The sequence below is a fragment of the Hylobates moloch genome, unplaced genomic scaffold, assembly GCF_009828535.3.
Source record: "Hylobates moloch isolate HMO894 unplaced genomic scaffold, HMol_V3 SCAFFOLD_9, whole genome shotgun sequence".
In the NCBI taxonomy this organism is placed as follows: Eukaryota; Metazoa; Chordata; class Mammalia; order Primates; family Hylobatidae; genus Hylobates; species Hylobates moloch.
Genome location: NW_026652284.1, coordinates 39,462,871 through 39,484,710, shown reverse-complemented (window position 1 = coordinate 39,484,710; position 21,840 = coordinate 39,462,871). Strand labels below are relative to the sequence as shown.

At 38.0% G+C, this 21,840-nt stretch overlaps 1 protein-coding gene across 1 annotated transcript in view; it reads left to right on the top strand.

Moving 5' to 3' along the window:
• The window catches only part of RAB2A (RAB2A, member RAS oncogene family), a 91,028-nt gene extending 69,952 nt beyond the window's left edge, over positions 1–21,076 (top strand). Inside the window, exons 7-8 of the mRNA XM_032759708.2 lie at positions 16,594–16,662; positions 18,686–21,076. Coding sequence (XP_032615599.1) covers positions 16,594–16,662; positions 18,686–18,781 — 165 coding nt within the window. The 3' untranslated portion in view covers positions 18,782–21,076. The remainder of the gene's footprint in view (positions 1–16,593; positions 16,663–18,685) is intronic.
• The last annotated feature ends 764 nt before the right edge of the window (positions 21,077–21,840 follow it).

Here is a 21,840-nt window from a genome sequence, read left to right as displayed (position 1 = left end):
CATTTTGGTAGGCTCACAATGAAGTTGATAGAGCTGGTGTTAAGCCTTGTTTTATTTTGTTTTTTTGAGACAGGGTCTCGCTCTGTCACCCAGCCTGGGGTACAGTGGTTTGAACTGTAGCCTCAACCTGTTGGGCTCAAGTGATCCTCCTGCTTCAGCCTCCCAAGTAGCTGGGATGACAGGTGTGTGCCACCATGCCCGGCTGATTTTTTTGTTTTTTGTAGAGGCAAAGTCTTGCCATGTTGCCCAGGCTGGTCTCAGACTCCTGGGTTCAAGATATCCTCCCACCTTAGCCTCCCAAAGTGCTGGGATTACAGGCTCAAGCCACTATGCCTGGGCAGGCTGCTCTTTCAAATTAACTTAATCGGTACTATCACTTAAAAAAGTAAACCTTAATAGACATCATCTAGTTTTAGAAGTTATCACCATGTAGATATTTTGAGTCTTATATCCCATTTGTTGAGCAAATGCCAGAAATATTTTTACCTATAAATATTTCAATATAAGTAATTTTTAAAAATATAACACAATACCATGATATATAACATAGCAGTAATTCCTTAAAATCTAATATAAAGTCTTAATGTCATCCCTTTTATTTCATTCAACAAGTAATATTGGAAAACAAGTATTTAGTTTCTTTATTTGGGATCAAGGAAGACTAACGAAAGGATTTCTTCCTCCTTAGAGAAGTAGGAAGGAGGAGAACTAAACCAGCACTTATTTGGTATCTGCCCTTTGATAGGCATTCACCATCAGTTCCTATGGCAGGAGAGCCAAGACCAAACTATGCTGCTGACAAATTACAATATACTATCTCAGAGATTTAAGCAAGAATTATCCTGCAGAATTAGATCCAAGGAGGTAAATGTTAGGCATGCATGGCCCATTGATTCTTGATCAGGTTGACCCTTGGACTTAGAAAAAAACAGCAATTATGGCAATTACGGGGAAGTTTGTTCTAAGTGCAATGCCTTATGTTTTTGCTTTTCAAGGGCTCAGATGTGCCTAACTGTGCCATCCTTTTGTTCCTTAGGAGAGTAAGCAGAGCTCTATGGGAGAGGCAGTTTAGCACAGTGGGTAGAAACTGACCGTGGGCTCAGACAGGATCTATCCTCAGCTTGCTCTCTGGAGGACTCTCTTCTACGAGAGCTGATCATGTGATGGGTTAAGAATAAGGCAGGTATTCTAATGACACATCCCACTTGTCTAGTGACAGTGGTGGTTGGTGTTGGGACATTTCAGAGAAGGTCATCATCCTCTTTTTTGTAATCTGTTGAGAATTATTCACATCCCAGCTGATCCTTGGCACCCATGTGTAGAGAAATTTTAATGCACAGGGAACCCTCTTAAAAGATTTTTTAGACTATTATTATTTGTTAAGGTTAAATATAAATGGCACATTGATGATGTTTAGAATTGGACCTGTTTCCTTTTGATGTTGTGCTGTAGTCTGTTTATACATTTTAACGAAGACCCAGTTACTGTAATACAAGTGGACACCATGAAATTTAACTGTTACAGTTCCCTGTAAGGGATTGGATAATTTACAGCATAAGATAACACAGCTTTGTTGCTGGAAATAAGTTTACTATTAATCTGTAGATTTCCTATTAATCAGCTTTATGATTTCATCCAAGAAGGATCTGTTGAGGGGGAAAAGAGGCAACGTGGTAAATTAATGCAAAGGATAGCTCCTCATAACACAGAATTATCTGGTCCAAAATGTCAGCAGTATTGAGATTGAGAAACACTGAATTAGAATAATAAAATACAGTTCAACTCGAGGAAATGAAGCACCCACTCAGCATAATACATGAATCCTCTTTATTCACTTAGTAATAGGAGGGATGGTGCTATGATATTAATATTAAAAATGAGTGCAAATGTCATGGCTTATGCCTGTAATCCTGGTATTTTGGGAGGCTGAAGCAGGAAGATTACTTGACACTAGGAGTTCAAAACCAGCCTAGCCAACATAGCAAGACCCTGTCTCTATTTAAAAAGACAGAAAGAGAGGGAGAGGGAGGAGAAGAAAGAAAAGAAAAGAAGAAAGAAAATAGATGATTGATTGATAGATAGGGTTTGGATCTGTGTCTCTCCCCAAATCTCATACCGAATTCTAATCCCCATTGTTGGAGGTGGGGCCTGGTAGGAGGTGACTAGATCACGGGAGCATTTTCTTATGAATGGTTTAACACCATACCGCTTAGTGCAGTTCTCGTTATAGTTCTCATGAGATCTGATTGTTTAAAAGCATGTAGTACCTCCCACCTCTTTCTCTTTCTCCTGCTCTGGTCATGGGAAGTGCCTCGCTCTCCGTTTGCTTTGTGCCATGATTGTAAGTTCCCTGAGGCCTCCCCAGAAGCTGAGCAGATACCAGTATCATGCTTCCTGTACAGCCTGCAGAACCATGATACAATTAAACCTCTTTTTTTTATAAATTACCTAGTCTCAGGTATTTCTTTATAGCAGTGCGAGAAAGGAATAATACAGAAAATTGGTACTGAGGAGTGGGGCTTTGTTATAAAGATACCTCAAAATGTGGAAACAACTTTGGAACTGGGTAATGGGCAGAGGTTGGAAGAGTGTGGAGGGCTCAGAAGATGAGGAAAAAATTGGAACGTCTTAGAGACTGCTTGAACTGTGACCAAAATGCTGATAAAGATGTGGACAATGAAATCCAGGCTGAGGAGGTCTCAGATGGAGATGAGAAAATTATTGGGGACTGGAGCAAAGGTTGCTTTTGTTATGCTTTAACAAAGAACCTGGCTGCATTGTGCCCCTGCCTTAGGGACCTGTGGAACTTGGAACTTGAATGGTGATGATTTAAGATATCTGGCAGAAAACTTTTCTAAGTGACAAAGCATTCAAGATGTGGCCTGGCTGCCTCTAATAGCCTATCTCATATGTGTGAGCAGAGAAGTGACCTGAAACTGGAACTTAGACTTAAATGGGAAGCAGAGCATAAAGGTGATAAATTTGTAGACTGGCCATGTGGTAGAAAAGAAAAGCCCATTTCAGGGGAGGAATTCAGACAGGCTGCAGAAATTGGCATAAGTAAAAAGGAACCAAATGCTAATAGCCATGACAATGGGGAGAAGACCTGGAAGGCATTTCAGAGACTTCACAGGAGTCCCTCCCTCACAGGTGCAGAGGCCTAGGAAGGAAGAATGGTTTTGTAAGTCAGGGCCAGGGTCAGGGCCCCACCACCCTGCACAGCCTCAGGACACTACTCCCTGCATCCCAGCCACTTTAGTTCCAGCTGTAGCTCAAAGGGGCCCAGGTAGAGCTCGGGCCACTGTTTCAGAGGGTGCTAGCCACAAGCCTTGGTAGCTTCCATGTGGTGGTAAGCCTGTGGGTGCACAGAGTCCAAGAGTTGAGGCTTGAAACCTCTGCCTAGATTTCAGAGAATGTATGGAAAACTTTGGATGTTCAGGCAGAAGCCTACTGCAGGGGTGGAGCCCTCACAGAGCACCTCTTCTAGGGCAGTGCAGAGGGAAAATGTAGGCTTGGTGCTCCACATAGAGTCCCCACTGGGGCACCACCTAGTGGAGCTGTGAGAAGATGACCACATCCTCCATACCCCAGAATAGTAGATACACCAACAGTTTTCACCCATCACTTGGAAAAGCCACAGGCACTCAGTGCCAGCCAGTGAGAGCAGCCGTGGGGTCTGAATCCTGCAAAGCCACAGTGATGGAGCTGCCCAAGGCCTTGGGAGCACACCCGTCACACCACTGTGCCCTGGATGTGGGACATGGAGTCAAAAGATTATTTTGGAGCTTTAAGATTTGATGACTGCCCTGCTGGGTTTTGAACTTGTATGGCACCTGTAGCCCCTTTCTTTTGGCCAATTTTTCATTTTTGGAATGGGAGTATTTACCCAATGCCTGTGCCCCCATTGTATCTTGAAAGTAGCTGTTTATTTTACAGGCTCATAGGCAAAAGGGACTAATACATATATAGATATATAATGCTTCATTTCAAGCTGGGAGTGGTGGCTCATGCCTATAATCCCAGCACTTTGGGAGGCCAAGGCGGGCAGATCACCTGAGGTCAGGAGTTCGAGACCAGCCTGACCAATATGGTGAAACCTCATCTCTACTAAAAATACAAAAATTAGCTGGGCGTGGTGGCTTGTGCCTGTAGTCCCATCTACTCAGGAGGCTGAGACAGGAGAATTACTTGAATCAGGGAGGCGGAAGTTACAGTGAGCTCAAATTGCACCACTGCACTCCAGCCTGGGTGAGAGAGTGAGACTCTGTCTTAGAAAACAAACAAACAAACAAAAATGCTTCATTTCAGTGATGCCCTGAGCTGGGAGGGAGTAAAGACTCATAGGCAAAAGGGACTAATACATGTATATAAAATGCTTCATTTCAGTGATACCCTGAGCAAGGAGAGAGTAAAGACTAGGAAGTACTGTTAGGAAGTGCCACCACTTTTATTTTTGGAGCTGTCTCTGACCTGTGAATCCTACAGTGAATACTCTTAAATATTTTAGTATCTGTCCAGATAATATTGGTACCCAGATCCTTAACTATACCTCTGATATTCCAACTGTTTTGCTCTTACCTGAATTTATGCTGCCTATCTTGAACTAGGATCTTAAATTTAAAATGGCACCCAAGACAACACTTTGAAGTTTATTTCCAAAGAGCATAAAGTAAAATGCCCTAGTCTTCCTAAACTAGGTATTACTTAGTGGGAAGAATTTCTCAAGAAAGGACCATAGAGAGAGAGAGTACTATCATATACTACATTAATAACACTAATATATAACCACATATTTATTGTATACACAAGTAATACTTGGAAAATCTGGATTAAATAAAAGTCGGCAAATTTTTCTAACAGTTGCCCAAGCTATACCTGGGACCTTTTGAGCTGCAGCTAGAGCTGGAGTGGCTGGGATACACAAGCAGTGTCCTGAGGCAACACAGGGTGGTGGGGCCCTGGCCTGACCTACAAAACTTTTCTTCCCTCTTAGGGCCTCCAGGCCTGTGATGGGATGGGCTCCTGCAAAGTCTCTGAAATGCCTAAAATTGGAATTGGCGGGGGATGCGTAACATCTCTTAACATACCATGGACTGATGTCTGTGTTATTGCTTACTCTCATTTCATGGTCACATACATGTTGTGGTGGGTGCATGGAGACTACTTTTTTTTTTTTAAGCTAAACTAAGAATGCCTTGTAAGATTTTTCCTTTTTTCAGGTCAGTTGTCTTTTTTTTTTTTTTTTTTTTTTTTTTTTTTAAGATTTTTTTTGGGCTGGGTGCAGTGATTCACGCCTGTAATCCCAGCACTTTGGGAGGCCGAGGTGGGCGGATCACAAGGTCAGGAGATGGAGACCATCCTAACACGGTGAAACCCTGTCTCTAACTAAAAATACAAAAAATTAGCCCGGCGTGGCGGCAGGCACCTGTAGTGCGTTACTCAGGAGGCTGAGGCAGGAGAATGGCATGAACCTGGGAGGCGGAGCTTGCAGTGAGCTGAGATCGCACGACTGCACTCCAGCCTGGGCAACAGAATGAGACTCCGTCTCAAAAAAAAAAAAAAAAAAAAAAAAGATTTTTTTGTAGAGATGGTGTCTCTCTATGTTGCCGAGGCTTGTCTCAAACTCTTCGGCTCAAGCAGTTTTCCCACCTCGGCCTCCCGAAGTGCTGGGATTATGGCATGAGCCACCATGTGCAGCCTACCTGTCAGTTGTCTTTTTGACTAGAGCTTCCCAGATATTAATGTACACCTAAGAATTCTGTTAAAATGCAGATTCTGATTCAGTAGATCTGTGGTGTGGCCTTGGAGCTTGCATTTGTAACCAGCCCTCAACTAATGTAGATACTGCTGATCCAGGGGTCACACTCTGAGGAGATAAGAGAGGCTGTAGAGGAGTCCATTGTGTTCTGTCACAGGACAATCAGGCAGAGTGCTGTCTCCTCCTATTTCCTCAGAGATGTTATTGCTTCAAACCATCTCATTATATTCACCCTTTCCTTATTGATTCTTGGCTCCCAGCATGTAATTAAGTTTCAACCGTCTGATAAAATCCCTTCACTCCATTTCTCCTGGATGTTTTTCCTTCTGGCTTCTATTAAGAGCTGTCTCCATTTCCTTGTTCTTTTTCTCACCTCTCTTCAGAGTCTGACTTCTTCCACCATGGCCAAGGTCATCCTAAAAAGCCACAACTAACAAATACTTTTCTGGGTTTGTTGTTTTTTTTTTTTTTTTTTTTTTGGTTTTTATTTTTACTTTTAGAAAAAGTCTATTATAAAAAAGTAATTGCATGAAAGAAAGCTTGCAAAATAATAGAGAATAAGTAAAAGAATAATAAAAACATATCATACATAATATGTAAAGGCTAGAAGAAAATACACCAAAATGTTAACAGCAATGATGACTGTATAGGTGCTCAAAAAGCAAGAATTATACCTTTTTTTTTTTCTGCTTTTCTGTTCTTAGCTTAAACAGTCCTTTGGGAATATTTGATACTTTTGACTATTCTTCAGTAAACTTCTTTCTTAGCTCCATGACACCATTTTCTTTCTTTCTCGCTCTCTTATTCTCTCTCTCTCGCTCTCTCTGTCTCCCCACCCCCGGTCCTGCTCCCTCTCCTTCTCCTCCTCCTCTCCTTCCGTCCCTCCCTACTTCTCCCTTTACACTCACCCCACCTCACTGGCCTTCCCCAGATTTTTTTTTTACCAGTTCTTTTTTCCACTTTGAGACATCACCTAAGTCTGTTACTTCAGGTACCCTTTTAGGCTGTATGTTCAGCTCCACCCTGACAGCTGCTGCCTAGACAGTTGTGCTGAGTGATCTTCACACCCTTCCAATTTAACACATCCAGCTGAACTGATAGCCTTTCTCTATTCTAGTCTGCAAATCTTCTCTATTCTGTAGTGTTCTTTCTCTTACCCCTTGACATTGATTTATTCAGTTAATATGTATCACTTTTCACCTGTTATTGTTTCTACCTGTTAAATATCTCTCCAAATTGTCTTCTGTCATAATTGTATCCTAATTGGACTTCCTGTCTTCATTTTTCAGTCCTTTACACTGTGACCTCTGGGATCTTTCTAAAAATGAAGGTTGAATGTCTCTCCAGTTTTATTAACCATGCAGTGGTTCCCCACAGCTTCAGCATCAAATTCCTTAGCTTGGCATACAGGATGCTTTGATTGCCAACCCCTCACACCATATGCTCTCCATAGTAAACTAAGAGTCGATCAGCTTTACAGTGTTCTCTCCCCTTCTCCACAAAAAAGTATTCTTTGCACTTGAAATGCCCTTCCTTCCGACTTGATCCTCCAAGGATATGGTCAAGTCTGATCCCTCCTCTGGAATGTGTTCCATGACACCAGCATGTCTTTCTTCTGCCACCAGCCACCACGCATGACATCCGAATTGATAGACGTTTTCTTCTACTTATTCCTGTGTCGTCCTGGGCATGAATTCACCTTAGTATGATATCATTGCACTTGTTCGTCATGTCAGCCCACCATAAGGATTGAGTTCTTTAAAGACACAGACTCTTTTCATTTCTGCAACCCCCACATGGTAGATAACAAAAGTTTGGATGAGTAAGTATGTATTTGCTTCAACCATGTTCTTCTTCCTTCAGTCTTTCATTCTGGTTATGCTTTGGTCCCACATGTTACATGTAGGTAGAATTCTGTCCTAAACCTTATCTTTGCCCAAGCATTTTAAAACATGAGATTTTAGAAAATCCAGATGAGGCTGGGCATGGTAGCTCACACCTATACTCCCAGCACTTAGGGAGGCCAAGGTGGGCAGATAACTTGAGGCCAGGAGTTTGAGACCAGCCTGGCCCACATGGCAAAACCCCATCTCTACAAAAAAATAAAAAATTAGCCAGGCATGGTGGGACATGCCTGCTGTACTCCCAGCTATGAGGTAGGAGGATCACTTGAGCCCAGGAGGGCAAGGCTTCAGTGAGCTGAGATCATACCACTGCACTCCAGCCAGGGCAACAAAGGGAGACCCTGTGTCTCAAAAAAAAAAAAAAAAAAAAAAAAATCCAGACAAGCAAATTGGCCTCTCATCAGGTGCTTCTTCCTTCAGTAGCTGCCTCGAATCTTTGTGGTTTGAAAAGGCCTTTTTAGATGGAGAAATGTTCATGTCATAATGGCAGGCTAGGTAAACCCCCACCCTTCCCAGAAGCCTTATGCTCATGCTGCTGAAGTATTTATGCTACTGAAGTACTAGATACCACCAAGACAATAGCTGAAAATACAACCAGCTAACCCTAAGACAGATTGCAGTAACCCACCAAGCCACCTAAACTGACAGGATAGATGAATTTCTATGTCCAGAGAGAACACATGACTTACTAAGACATTAGTAACTAGGAAGACTACCAGTTTCAAGGCCCCTTGCTAATACTTGCATTCTGTCTCAGTACTTGAAAGTCTGTAGACCTTATTTGCATTGAGGGACCATCTTGTCTTGGGCTTTTTTGTAACTGGTGGAATGAGTATTTTTATATAGCTGTAATGAGGTTGTAAACTGAAGGCTTTTATTTCCCCCTTAAACCTATTCTGAGTGTTAAGCCCATGAATGCATACCACAGGACTTCACTGGAAATCTGACCTGGCCTTCCTCAGCAGTTTTCCAGTATCCCTTGAGGATAGCTTAGTTTAATAAATCGCTCTCCTCCACATTTTGGTAGACTTGGCTGACTAGCATCAGCTTCTTCACCTCTAATTTGGCCATCATCCCCGAAACTTCATAGATGATCCAAACTCTGACTTTGAAAGTTGCATCCATTTTCTATACTTCTAAACCAGGGTGGCTAAACATTACCCAAGAAAATTATGCTAATAAATGCATGTCATACACTTACACACTCACATTTATCTGTAGCTTATATTCCCATATAGATTATATATATGCGCAATTATATAGATTGCCATCTACCAAGACTTTCCCACGTGTACGATGTATTAGAATTCCACGTGTCTAAAAGAAATTTTTCATTCCTTCCTCGAAAACTGATTTTCTTCCTTTTTAATTTATCTCAATTCATGGTATACCCTTTTATCTCATCACTTAAACCAAAAGCGGAGTCATCCATAAACATATCACCATTTTACTCTGTCACTTAAAGTCCTGTTAATTTCTTCACAACAGATACTAGGTTTGAGCTTTGCCATTCGTTCTCGTTGCCACCATCTGACCTTTCTTTCTTGGGTTATTGCTCTGGACTCCTCAGTCTCCCTGTGGCCAGTGTCGTCCCCTTGTGATTCATTCTCCAAACTCTCCTCTGATTTTGTCCCTCGCCTGCTTCTTACCTTTTCAGGGTTCCTCTGCCTATAGGGCCACATCTCTAACTTTATCTCACATTCCTGGCTGTCCCCAGATTCCAACAGAATTGAACTTAAAATCTGCTTCTCTGTCCAGAATGCCCTTCTTCCCCTCAGTTTTCCTAATATATGAGTGGGAGCTTACCTGTCTATCAGGCCTTCACACTTGCAGGGCTTTTCTCTCTCAGAAGTGGTCATGCCACCTTACTCATCTAAGCAACTGATGAGTTTTTTCTTCTATGTTCCCATATTGGATGCATATCTATCCTATATACCACATTCTTGAGATTTAAGGTATTCATATTTATCCGAGTGTCCTCAGTGCCTGGTACAAATCAAGCACTCAGGAAATGCTTATTAAATGGAAGAACTAAATTGCTAAGGAATTAAACATTTTTGTGTTACCTCTGACAGAAAGTAGGAACAGGAAATTCCTTTTTTAATTGAAAACATTTTAATATTTACTTTTGAATATAAATAAGCATTCTAAGAATAACTTGGAGTGAAATTTTTCTTTATGAGCTAAGTTTAAATTCACTTGAATTACAAAATGTTAATCATTGGTTCAGTATACTCAGTACTGAAGAGTAAAATGCTGCAATACTTATGATTTTTAAAACTATTAAGTTTACATAGAAAACCAATTATTAATCTGCATTGCGCAGCCTTTGCTATGTTATGCTGCAGCAACAAACCCTAAAATAAACAACTATTTTTTTTAAGTTCTGGGATACATGTGCTGAACATACAGGTTTGTTACATAGGTATACATGTGCCATGGTGGTTTGCTGCACCTGTCAACCCATCATCTAGGTTTTAAGCCCCACGTGCATTAGGTATTTGTCCTAATGCTCTCCCTCCCCTTTTCCCCAACCTCCCGACAGGCGCCAGTGTGTGATGTTCCCCTCCCTGTGTCCATGTGTTCTTATTGTTCAACTCCCACTTATGAGTGAGAACATGCGGTGTTTGGTTTTCTAGGAACAGGAAATTCTTAAATGCCATATTCCCCAAACCTTTCTAATCAAATAGTTCTAGTTTCTTCCCCTCTTTATTTTCCTGCTAAAATTAAGATGTGTTTAGGCTCCCTACTTTCCTTTAATTAGCATTGATACTGGTGATATTAATTTTTGTAAAGGGTAGGAAAGAGACAAAAGATGTAAATAATGCAAATTTTATATACTTTCAAAAATAATCCTAGAAATCCAATATAATTTCTAGCTAAAAGGGTTTTAAAGGATGTAGGAAGTATGTGCTTTTTGTGTTCAATTTTAACTGCAACATAAAACAAATGAAAATTCCTTTGACTTGTATTAAAGATAGCTGATCCTAATAAAGGAAAGATATATGTAGTGAGAAGACTATTAGATTCTAATCCTGCTTCTGCTTTATTTATGTGTGGTCTCGGGCAAGTCATTTCTCCTTTTGCAGCTCAGTGATATCTACAAAATGAGAAAATTATAGATTGTAGATTTAGCAATGGCCCTTTTCCTTCTAGCGAAACACAGAGAAACTGTATGAGAGAAGTAACACCACAACAGCTCTACTTTGGAACTGGTGATGCTATAGAAAGAGGCGGGGAAGAGGCAGAGGTTCTCCCTCTACAGGGCTGTCCCTACTCCCATCTCATTCCAAAAGGTGGCCCCTGCAGAATTGCCTTGAAATACAATTTAAAAGCCACTATTGGATGATGTATGAGTTTTTCTTCACTGACCCTAAATCAGATAGAATCACAGAATTTGAAGAAGTCACAGAATTTGAAGAAGTTTCTTAAACTCCCTAATATCAAATTCTAGTCTGCTGTGCTTTTCACAGGACTGTCCTATCTTTGCCCAATATCTAAGTCTTATTAAATATATTTTACTTTGGGGGGCTCATTGTGCACATTATATGTTGCCAATTCACTTTTTTAAGGTTTAGCTCTATTTAATCAAGATATTTGAGTTGACTATAGAGCATTGATCACCATTTCTCTCCTTAACTCTGTAGTGTCTACAGGGCACATATACCTTTAGCACCAGTACTCCCTTCTCCTGTCGTTCCCCATGTGTCTTTGCATCCAAACATTCATGCCAACAGCTGCCACACCTATTGAGTGCTTACTGCATGTCAAGCACAGTTTTCAGTGCTTTGCATTAACCTTCCTAGCAATCCTATGAAGTAGGCTACATTTATCTTTACTTTATTAGGGTCACTTGTCTTTAATACAAGTGAAAGGAATTTTCATTTGTTTTGTATGTTGCAGTTATCATTGAACATAAAAAAAGCACATACTCCCCACATTATCATCCTCATTTTACAGAGAGGCTAAGCACTGGTTCCAGAGCAACACAGCTGGTAAGAAGTGGTACTGGGATTTGATCCTGGAGAGCCTGGTTCTAGAGCCCTCAGTAATTCTGCTCATTTTAAAGGTCTAACTTCATCCCACAAATATAGACTTTCTTGAAAGCAAAAGAAAGTTAACATTAATTTTCTTATTTGTTTACATACTTAGAATTTATTCTAAGAAATAGTGAAAACCTTTATAAATCAGTATAGTGATTGTCCCATAGTAAGTACTTAGTATTAACTTAGGCAAATGGATACCTAATGTTCATAGCATTGACTTTTAGCAGTTGAGAAGAAAATTAAGCCACATTTTAGCTACCTCATATTTCTCAGTTCTAAGAGAAAACTAAAAGTCGCTTGTTTACAAGATACCCTGCTCTGTAGCATCTGTTCAAGATATTTAAACTGTCCAAAATACTGGTCTTACCTAATTTTTATCATGCCACCAGGTGGCAGCATGTTATGTAAGGAAGTAATTTAAATATTCTATTGAAGATCATTTATTTTCAATATTTTGCCTTAAAAACTGCCCAACCATAATAAAAATAAAATAGTATCTCATGTTTCCCTTTGCTTCCATTCTCTCCAGTCTATTTTAAAGACCCTGTTAGCACAATATCCGTGAGACCTGCCTTAATCCTGCCCTGCATTCTATTAGTTAATGCAGAAAGTTTTTTTCTTCCATGTTTATGGAGATTTGAGCTGTTGGGCTTAGATTCTGCCAACTAAATGGTTTTATTCCTACCTAAATCGTTCCTATTGTTCAGCAACAATAGTCCTCCTCATCTTTGTGTCTTCCATGGTACCTACAGAAGTTCTGAATATGTGGCAACAGTTTTTTTCTTAATAGAGACAGGGGTCTTACTACATTGCCCAGGCTGGTCTCAAACTCCTGACCTCAAGCAATCTTCCTGCCTATGCCTTCCAGAGTGCTGGGATTACAGGTGCGAGCCCGGCCAGTGACAATAGTTTAATAGGTGCCCTTGGGTAAATATCAGTGATATGTAAGATCCACATTAGCTTGTGTATTTACTGAATGTTTATTTGAATTACAACATATTTATAGTCTTTTGTGGTTACGTTTGTTTCAACTGTGCAATCGAAGTCCCTGAAATTTTGCCTTAAGTTTAGGTATTATCAGTATCATTGAGATTAACTGCTGCCAAACACTGAAAGATTAGTGTTTGAGGTGGAAAGCAAGAGAATGAATGGCTAAGGAAGAAAAGGAAGGTAAAGGACTGAATGTGGCAGTTAAAGTCTGGGGAAAAGGAAGGGCTAGTGGTAAAATGAGAGAGGCAGGCTTCTGATACTGCAACAGAGCACTGGCCACATGGGGAAGCAGGAGGACCACCAAATTCAGTTGGCTGCAGAGAAATCTGTTTATACTTGATAATCGTGGATCTGCCTAGACATTGCTTGTTTCATGGTACAAACAATGAAATCATTGAAACAAATGAAATCATTTGACATCAGTTTGTCAACAAATATTTTTTCCTATTCTAAAACCTATTAGTTTTGCCTACTGCTTGTCCCTTAATGAAGTCTTAAAAGAGCTTGCCCCCAAAGAGATGTACATAAGCAAAAAGAAACCAGCAATTTCATGTAAGCCCACCTTACCCTGTAGGTACTTCCTTGCTAAGGGTAATTGAGTTTAACAAAGGCAGTTTAAGTACCTATGCTATTTTAGGTATTGTGCTAGAGATTCAAAACTACAGTATGTTTAATATCTATAGATAAGGTAAGGGACTAGCTTAACCATTCAAATTAAACTAATTCTGTGAAGAATATTAGTACTGCCTTGAGATATTTACCAAGCAATACTTAAAATGTATTTTTGTACATTATATATATATGGAATGCAGTGGTCTAAAGATGGATTAGAAACATCTATACCTTAAAAAGTTTATATATGGGATTGATATTTAATGAATAGAGTGAAATGATCGATTTTTTAAAATCCCAGCCAGTGTGTTATACACATAATTTCTGATCTTTTTGGAAATGTTTTGCATCTTAAGTGGAGGAGATTTTATCTGTGACACCCAAGGCTCTTACCTTAGAACTTTTATTTGACCTCTCATAAGCCTTACTAGTATTTGGTTAATGTTCATTATATTTAGGAACTCAGCAATTTCAAAGTCCATAGCACATATTTTATTGTTTCTGTGTGTGTGCAAAGCCTAGTGTTATTGCAGATAGCCACATACTTTTAAAACAAGTATATTAAGGTCTACATTTGTCATGCTGGATTTCAAACGCAAAGGACTCATTAAAATTAGTCATTAATCACTTAATATATATTAAATATTAATGTTTGTCATGAAGTATGTAAAACAACCCGTTTGTATAGTATCCTCTATAATATGCTCAGGGGGTAGAAAATATTTGATTTTTATTGTCTGTAATGTGTAATCAGAGATTGGACAATCAAGTAATGTAGCATTATCCAAAGATTATTTGTTATATTTCAGTTGGAGTTAATTGCATGCCTTTCAGATAAAAAATACTGTATGTACATCCTCAGTTCATCTGGTACAACTGTGCTTAAAAGTGCTTAATAAAGTATTCAGTACTATTTAGGTAATAAAATTAGTAGTGACTTACGAAATTTCTTAAGCCCGTTTTTAAAGTGATTTATTACCAGACAGGCCAAAAGGCAATTTTTATGTAAATTGACACATTTAATAATAACTTTTGTAGTATAAAAGTGCTTGTTTGTATGAAGTTATAACTCACTTATGGGGCCTTGTAATTCTATGTAACGTTCTAGTGAAATGTGTACATGTGGATGCTCTTGGAAGCACTTCCAGCCCTGTGAATTTATGTATCTGTTGACTTCAGTATTAGGTAGCTTGATTTCTAAAGCCATCACAGTAATTGACATGTTATTGGAAATAAAGTTAAGTTTTTCCTTATTTATAGGGATAACCTCAATTTTGAAGAATGTGAATCAATTCATACTTGGCTGAAAGCCAGTTCCCTCTTCAGTTTAGCTCCAGCACATACATGAAAAGCGCACTCACGTCCTAAGTGCCTTGTGAATCTGCAGTGATTAATTCTTCTCATTATTTTGCTGCAAATTCTCATGACCCTCTGTGATGATTCGATCAGCCACTTAGAGTTTATGCATATTCATATCTCTGTGCTCCTGCCGCAGACGTTCAGATCTCCTTCACTGACTGGTGTGTGCTTGGTGCAGTAATTGAGCTGCAGTAGATTGATTACTCTGGGGAGCTGTAAGGCCTTTAAAGGTGAAAACATATCAGTCCTGTTAATTAGGAAACAAAAGCTCTGATGGCAAGTTCAGCAGTCAAATGTTTCCAGTGTAGAAAAGATGAAAGGTATGATTTGTTCCTCTCCATGAATCCTGTTTACTTTTTAAACTTTGAATTAGGTCTGTATCAGTGGTAATGGAGTATAGCTTTCTTTTATGAATTTTTATAGAATGCTAATTGAAGAGGACTTTATTGATTGGTACTGTTATATGTGATCTGTCAAATCTGATAGTTTAGAACCTATTCAGGGTTTGTATATGCCTTCTATAGCATTCGTAATATTTATATAGAATTTCTAAATATTTTACATAGAGAATGCTTGTGTATAAATTTTGGTATTCATAGGCTTCATTTGGTCTACACTGGTTTTTTATTTTGACAATTTAATGGCAAAGAAGTTGAGCTGTCTTTTATCTCTTTATCATAAGCATCCTTTGATTTTGCTCTCTTAAACTATATACTAAATAATACATTATCATGGCAAAAAAGGCCCTGAGTGGAACTGTATTCTCCAGAAGTAAGCTAGTTTTTACATGGAGGATTATGCAGTTTACATAATTGAAATGTGTTTTTCTCTATGTGCTGTTCTCATATTCCAATATTCTTTTTTCCTCTCATGGTCATGATGTTTTCTTTTGAGATATAATTCACATACCATAAAATTGATGCGTTTAAACTATACAATTCATTAGCTGGGCGGCAGCACACACCTGTAGTCCCAGCTACTCAGGAGGCTGAAGTGGGAGGATCACTTGAACTGGGAGGTAGAGTTTGCAGTGAGCCGAGATCGCACCACTGCACTCCATCCTAGGCGACAGGGTGAGACCCTGTCTCAAAAATAAATAAATAAGACAATTTAGTGGTTTTTAGTCTATTCACAAAGTTATGCAACTGTCACCACTATCTAATTCCGGAACATTTTAGTTACCCCAAAAAGAAACCTCATACTCATTAGCATTCTGTCCCCTTTTTCCCTTCCACCTAGCTTCTGGCAACCAGTAATCTACTTTCTGTCTCCATGGATTTGCCTATTCTACACATTTCATACAGATGGAGTTGTAGTATTGTGGCCTTTTGTGTCTGCCTTCTTTCATTTAGCAGTGTTTTTAAGGTTCATCCACATTGTAGCGTGAATCAGTACTTCATTCCTTTTTATGGCCAAATAATATTCTACTAATTGAATATCTCAAATTTTGTTTTTTACTGACTGAACATTTCTGTTGTTTGCACTTGTTGGCTGTTGTGAATAATGCTGTTTGTAATGCTAATTAGCATGTGCATACATTCTTTGTTCTTAATCTTAGGGGAAAGGCTTTCAGCCTTCATCTTCTAATATGATGTTAGGTGTAGTTTTTCTTAGATGCCATTCTTTAGATCAGGTTGAGGAGTTCCCTTCTATTTCTAGTTGAGTGTTTTTATCATGAAGTGTTGGATTTCGTCAAATGCTTTTTCTGTGTCTATTGATGATCATGTGGGCTTGTTTATTAATATGTATTACATCAATTGTTCTTTATTAATATGTTATATTAATATGATCTTTGTTCTTTATTAATATGTATTACATCGATTGACTTTCATATGTTGAACGTTATGATATTCTATAGAGCATATATAATGTTATTTTACTGCTTTGGTTTTATATAATATGAACCAATTTCTCTATATTTCAGGCATTTATTAATACAGCAAAAGAAATTTATGAAAAAATTCAAGAAGGAGTCTTTGACATTAATAATGAGGTATATACATATAAATATTGTTAATATTAATTTATAATTCACTTTTAATTACTATTTGGATTCATTGTTTTATAATTTTTTTTATTCCTAAAATCAATCATGATAATCAGTTAACACCATTAGTTTACAGTCATCCAACTGAAAAATTGGTATATGTGGTATAGTAGTTAAATATTTATGTTCTAGTAGAGCAGCAACACATTGTCTATGGAAATGGATTAAAGTAAGTGGCCCTATCCATTCATTGCAAGCAGTGCAAAATAATATAAATCCCCCAAAGAGAAAAGAAAAGCCACTTTTATCCACGTGACCATATGGTGTCATCTGCTTTGGGAATAATGTTCTGGTATATAAATGCATGTACTATGTACTAATGCAAGATGCTCTCTCTGTTATCTGGTAGGAAAGAGGGAAATACCAAATTTGGAAATTACTCCCAATATAGCATAGCATGTTTTCAGGAGACTAAATTCATATATATATATATATATAAAATTGGCATTTGGCATAGGGTTTTTTGTAATGTTATTTTGATCCTGTTTTGGTCAACATGATTAGGCTAAAATGTAAAGCTTTGAAGCATCTAATTCAGAGTGTTCACCAAAGATCATCACTTGACCCACATCCCCACTCTGCGTTTATCTGTATTTATTTCAAAATGTTTATGTGGATATAGCATACTTATTCTTACATAAATATGTTTGCCATTCTGTATTAAGATTTCTGGCTTCTGAAAGAAAAGCCCTGGTTTCTCCCCAGTTGCAGTTAGAAAAGCATTGTGTTAGGAAGCCATTATGTATGTCTCTCTCATCCTATACATAAATGAGGCTCTCTATTACTTCAGTAGTCTCTGCTAAAACAAACAGCAGTTTGCCTAAGGTTTACAAAAAGTACATGGTTTTTTCATTGTTTAATTTGGAGTAATATAGTTTCTAAATCCTATCTTCTAGGCTTATATGACAGTACTTCTTGAGTTAGTTTAAAGATGACACCATTCAGAGACTAATGCCATATAAATTGAACAGTAATTGGGCCTCTATCTAAAAGGGCACATTCATTGTTTCTGTCTGGTTTCATATAGTAGCTGACTGCTTTACTGTGCCTTATGCAGCTTTGATTGTAATGTGCTGTCAGGAGCCAACAGGCCATGCTATTTATTTGGCCTAATGCCAAGTCTGACTCCTTGACTCCTCAAGAAGTTGCTACCAGCCCAGAGGGGGCAAAACCAATGAGCCATAGGGCATGCTTTTTATTAAAGAGGAGTCAAAAGAGCGAAAAGAAACCACATCAGCTGCTGTCAATACTGAGCTAGTGCCAGAAACCCCAAGGCTACTACTGTTGCAGAACAACTGCCAAGCACTATAAATCTGAGATTTACTGTGACGTAAAGTTTCCTTAAGAGCTTAATTTCTGAAGCTACCGTATTACTTTTCTCAAAGTGTTGTATTTTTAGGTAAAATCCACTTGAGGGAGTGAGGGTTAAGACATAAGTGTGAGTTTGATGAATGAAAGAACTACTCTGCGTGTGGGTTCTTGGCAAGCTGCCATGTCTTTGGGGATCATAGAAATTATTGATGACACAGAACACTCATATGCCCTTAGCCTGTACAGCTGATTCAACATGGAACAGAAACACTGTCTAGAGAAAAGATTTTATGTTGTATTAAAGCAGCATGGGCTTTGGGTATTTTTATGCTTTAAAGATTACTTGCAATAATTATTTTAAACGATTTCTGCATTATGAGAATTTCTTGAAAAGCAGCATTATCCAATATCTGTTTACCCCGTACCTGATATGATAAAGAATTATTTTCAGAAACATTTCCACAGTGTTTTTAAAAGGAAGGAACATCCCTTAAGAGATATTGTTTTAATTGTTGCTAAAATCTACTTACTGTATTTTTCTCAGTTGTTTGATAAAATTGTATCATAAAGAATTAAATGGGTTTTTTAAGAATCTAGTTAAACTATATTGTCTGGTTGTGTCTGGGCATATTTATTGTTCTGTTCTCTTTTATTTCAGGCAAATGGCATTAAAATTGGCCCTCAGCATGCTGCTACTAATGCAACACATGCAGGCAATCAGGGAGGACAGCAGGCTGGGGGCGGCTGCTGTTGAGTCTGTTTTTACTGTCTAGCTGCCCAACGGGGCCTACTCACTTATTCTTTCACCCCCTCTCCTCCTGCTCAGCTGAGACATGAAACTATTTGAGATGGCTTTATGTCACAGAAGACTTTAATCCTTCAAATTCTTGTATAACTTTGAATAAATGGTTAATGTTCACTTAAAAGACAGATTTTGGAGATTGTATTCATATCTATTTGCATTTGATTTCTAGGTCAATTGATGTGATTATTTTTGTTAAACGTTGTCTTGTGCCCTTAACTACGAACTGAATTGTATTAAACACTACAAAGTCATCTTGAGTATTTTAAATCGGTTTGTGTAGTTAGGTTTCCCAACATCTGTGGTTACCTAATGTTTAATATTATAGAACTGTCCTCAGAAACTTTGTCAATTTTCAAGGCTATAAGGAAACAGAAGGACTCTTTTAATTCTGTATTTATCATTTACTTTCTGTATATATAGTTTAATAACCTGCTTGGGTGTAATTTGCCAAGCTTGAATTCTTTAATGCATTTGCATAAATTCTCTACTGTTTAGAGCTTAAAGCTACAGAAGCATTGTTAGGAATTGCTTGGACACTGAATTTTAAACTTTTTGACATTGTTAACAAGCATGTTCATCTTTTCTTGTCACTAGTCCAAGAAAAATATGCTTAATGTATATTACTAAAGGCTTTGTATATGTTAACCTGTTTTAATGCCAAAAGTTTGCTTTGTCCACAATTTCCTTAAGACCTCTTCAGAAAAGGATTTGTTTGCCTTAATGAATACTGTTGGGAAAAAACACAGTATAATGAGTGAAAAGGGCAGAAGCAAGAAATTCCTACATCTTAGCGACTCCAAGAAGAATGAGTATCCACATTTAGACGGCACATTATGAGGACTTTAATCTTTCCTTAAACACAATAATGTTTTTTCTTTTATTCACATGATTTCTAAGTATATTTTTCATGCAGGACAGTTTTTCAACCTTGATGTACAGTGACTGTGTAAAATTTTTCTTTCAGTGGCAACCTCTATAATCTTTAAAATATGGTAAGCATCTTGTCTGTTTTGAAGGGGATATGACAATAAATCTATCAGATGGAAAATCCTGTTACAAAGTAGAAAAGCTTTAGTAATTTACTCAGTGTGGTGGTTTTATCCTTTTTTTCTTTTTCTCCCTTGGTCTATAATGAAATGTTACAGCAGTGCAAAATAAAATCCTATGTATAAAAGTGTTCTTTTTTTTTATTATGACCACCTCTTTTTTAATGTATTTTTAGTCCACTTACAGCTTTTACATGTGTTTAAGCATGTTTTTTAAAAGGGTCAGAATGTTTAACACTCAACCCTTTTTAAAAATTTTGCTAAAATGTGACAAATCTCACTATACTGAAATTATTTTTGTTAATGGTGTAAGCAGTATAAGCAAGTGTTTTCTCCTGAACTAGCACAAAAGCACTTATGCCTGAAAGAAAGCATAAAGAAGTTCTAACTCTGAAACTAACTACTTTCATTTCGCTCACAGCCTTCAACTTTCTACAGGTCTTCCCTGAAGATTCAGCAATACTCTGTCAAAGGTTTGACAGTACTCTTGTGGGAAATCACCAAATGCTATCATAGTTTTGTTTTAACTATCTCCTTGAAGGCAGAGGGAAAGGTGATAGAAAATCTATTTTCATGGGTATTTGTAGTATAGCCTTTTTTTCTTTCAAGTGGCCGTATCAAATTCACTGGTCTTACTAATCACTCTCTTTACCAATGAGTAGAAAAAGTTAAGGCAACTAGGACAGGTACTGCTCTATACCAAGAAGAGAATGATTCTTTGGAAATTGTTATTTTTAAGCTTCTGTTAACTTTTCCAGAAGTTTAGTGTGTTTCTTTTCCGTACTTTCTCCCCTTATTCTTTTATTTGAAGAAGAGAACTTAATGGCAAAAAAAAAAAAAACCAAACCAGGACATGCATTTTAATACCCTAAGGAAAAATGGAACCCTCAAATATAACTCCTCCCACAACCACCCTGATGTGCCTCAGTCTGGGGCAGCAGGTGGACTTCTCAATAGTTCTTTTGACATTCTCTACAAATCGCATCTACCGTTAAGGAAGATGTTATGAATCCTTTCTGTTAATTGAGAAAGCAATGTTATTGTCTGTAATTTCCAGTCTTTGCTCATTTTATTATCCCTGTCAAATAATGTAATACTGGTACCTGCAGTTGAATTTGTAATATTGTAATTGAATTTTTAGTTGATCTTTGATCAGTTTTTATAGCATCTATGGACATAGAAAATCAGTCACTGAAAATAAACACAGCTTTCAATGTCTCACTCAACATGTAACATTTCAAAATTGTGATCTTCATAAAGACATTGTTATCATTCGTCTTCCAAATGTAAGACAACTGAATGAAAAGCCAGTTTTTTGAAAGAATGTGGCATATAATTAGATACACAACTGAAATAGGATATACAACTGCATACAATTTGTTTTTAATGATATTTTAAAATAGCCTGTTAACAGGAAAATAGTCCCTATTTATCTGCTAATGGTCAAAAAAGAGTTGGGATATAAATCGTACCAAAATGTTTCCAATCACTCAGAAAAAACTGATTCATATCTGGCTTTGCAACACCTTAAACATTTATTCTGTCATAGATAGTAAAGCCCCATCTCAGTGTATTTAGTCCTGAGGTTGGCAGCATGGGGTTTGACTGTATGAGCTAAAAGATACACAAAGAGATAAAGCTGTTTCATAATAAACAGGAATTGACTATACAAATAGGTAAAACGCATATCTACCTGTGTTTCTCAGAGTTTAGATGTGCTTTATGTTTACATTAAAATAAAGCCTAACACCACAGTAGATCATCTCATACTGCGTTCGGATGTACTAGGTATTATTATTTTTTGGTTGAAGTCATGACAGAGAACTTCATTTTATTTATTTTGTTTATTTTATTTTGGGAGACAGGGTCTCTAATCCCTCAGGCTGGAGTGCAGTGGTGCCATCTTGGCTCACTGTGACCTCCACCTCCCCAGGTTCAAGTGATTCTCATGCCTCAGCCTCC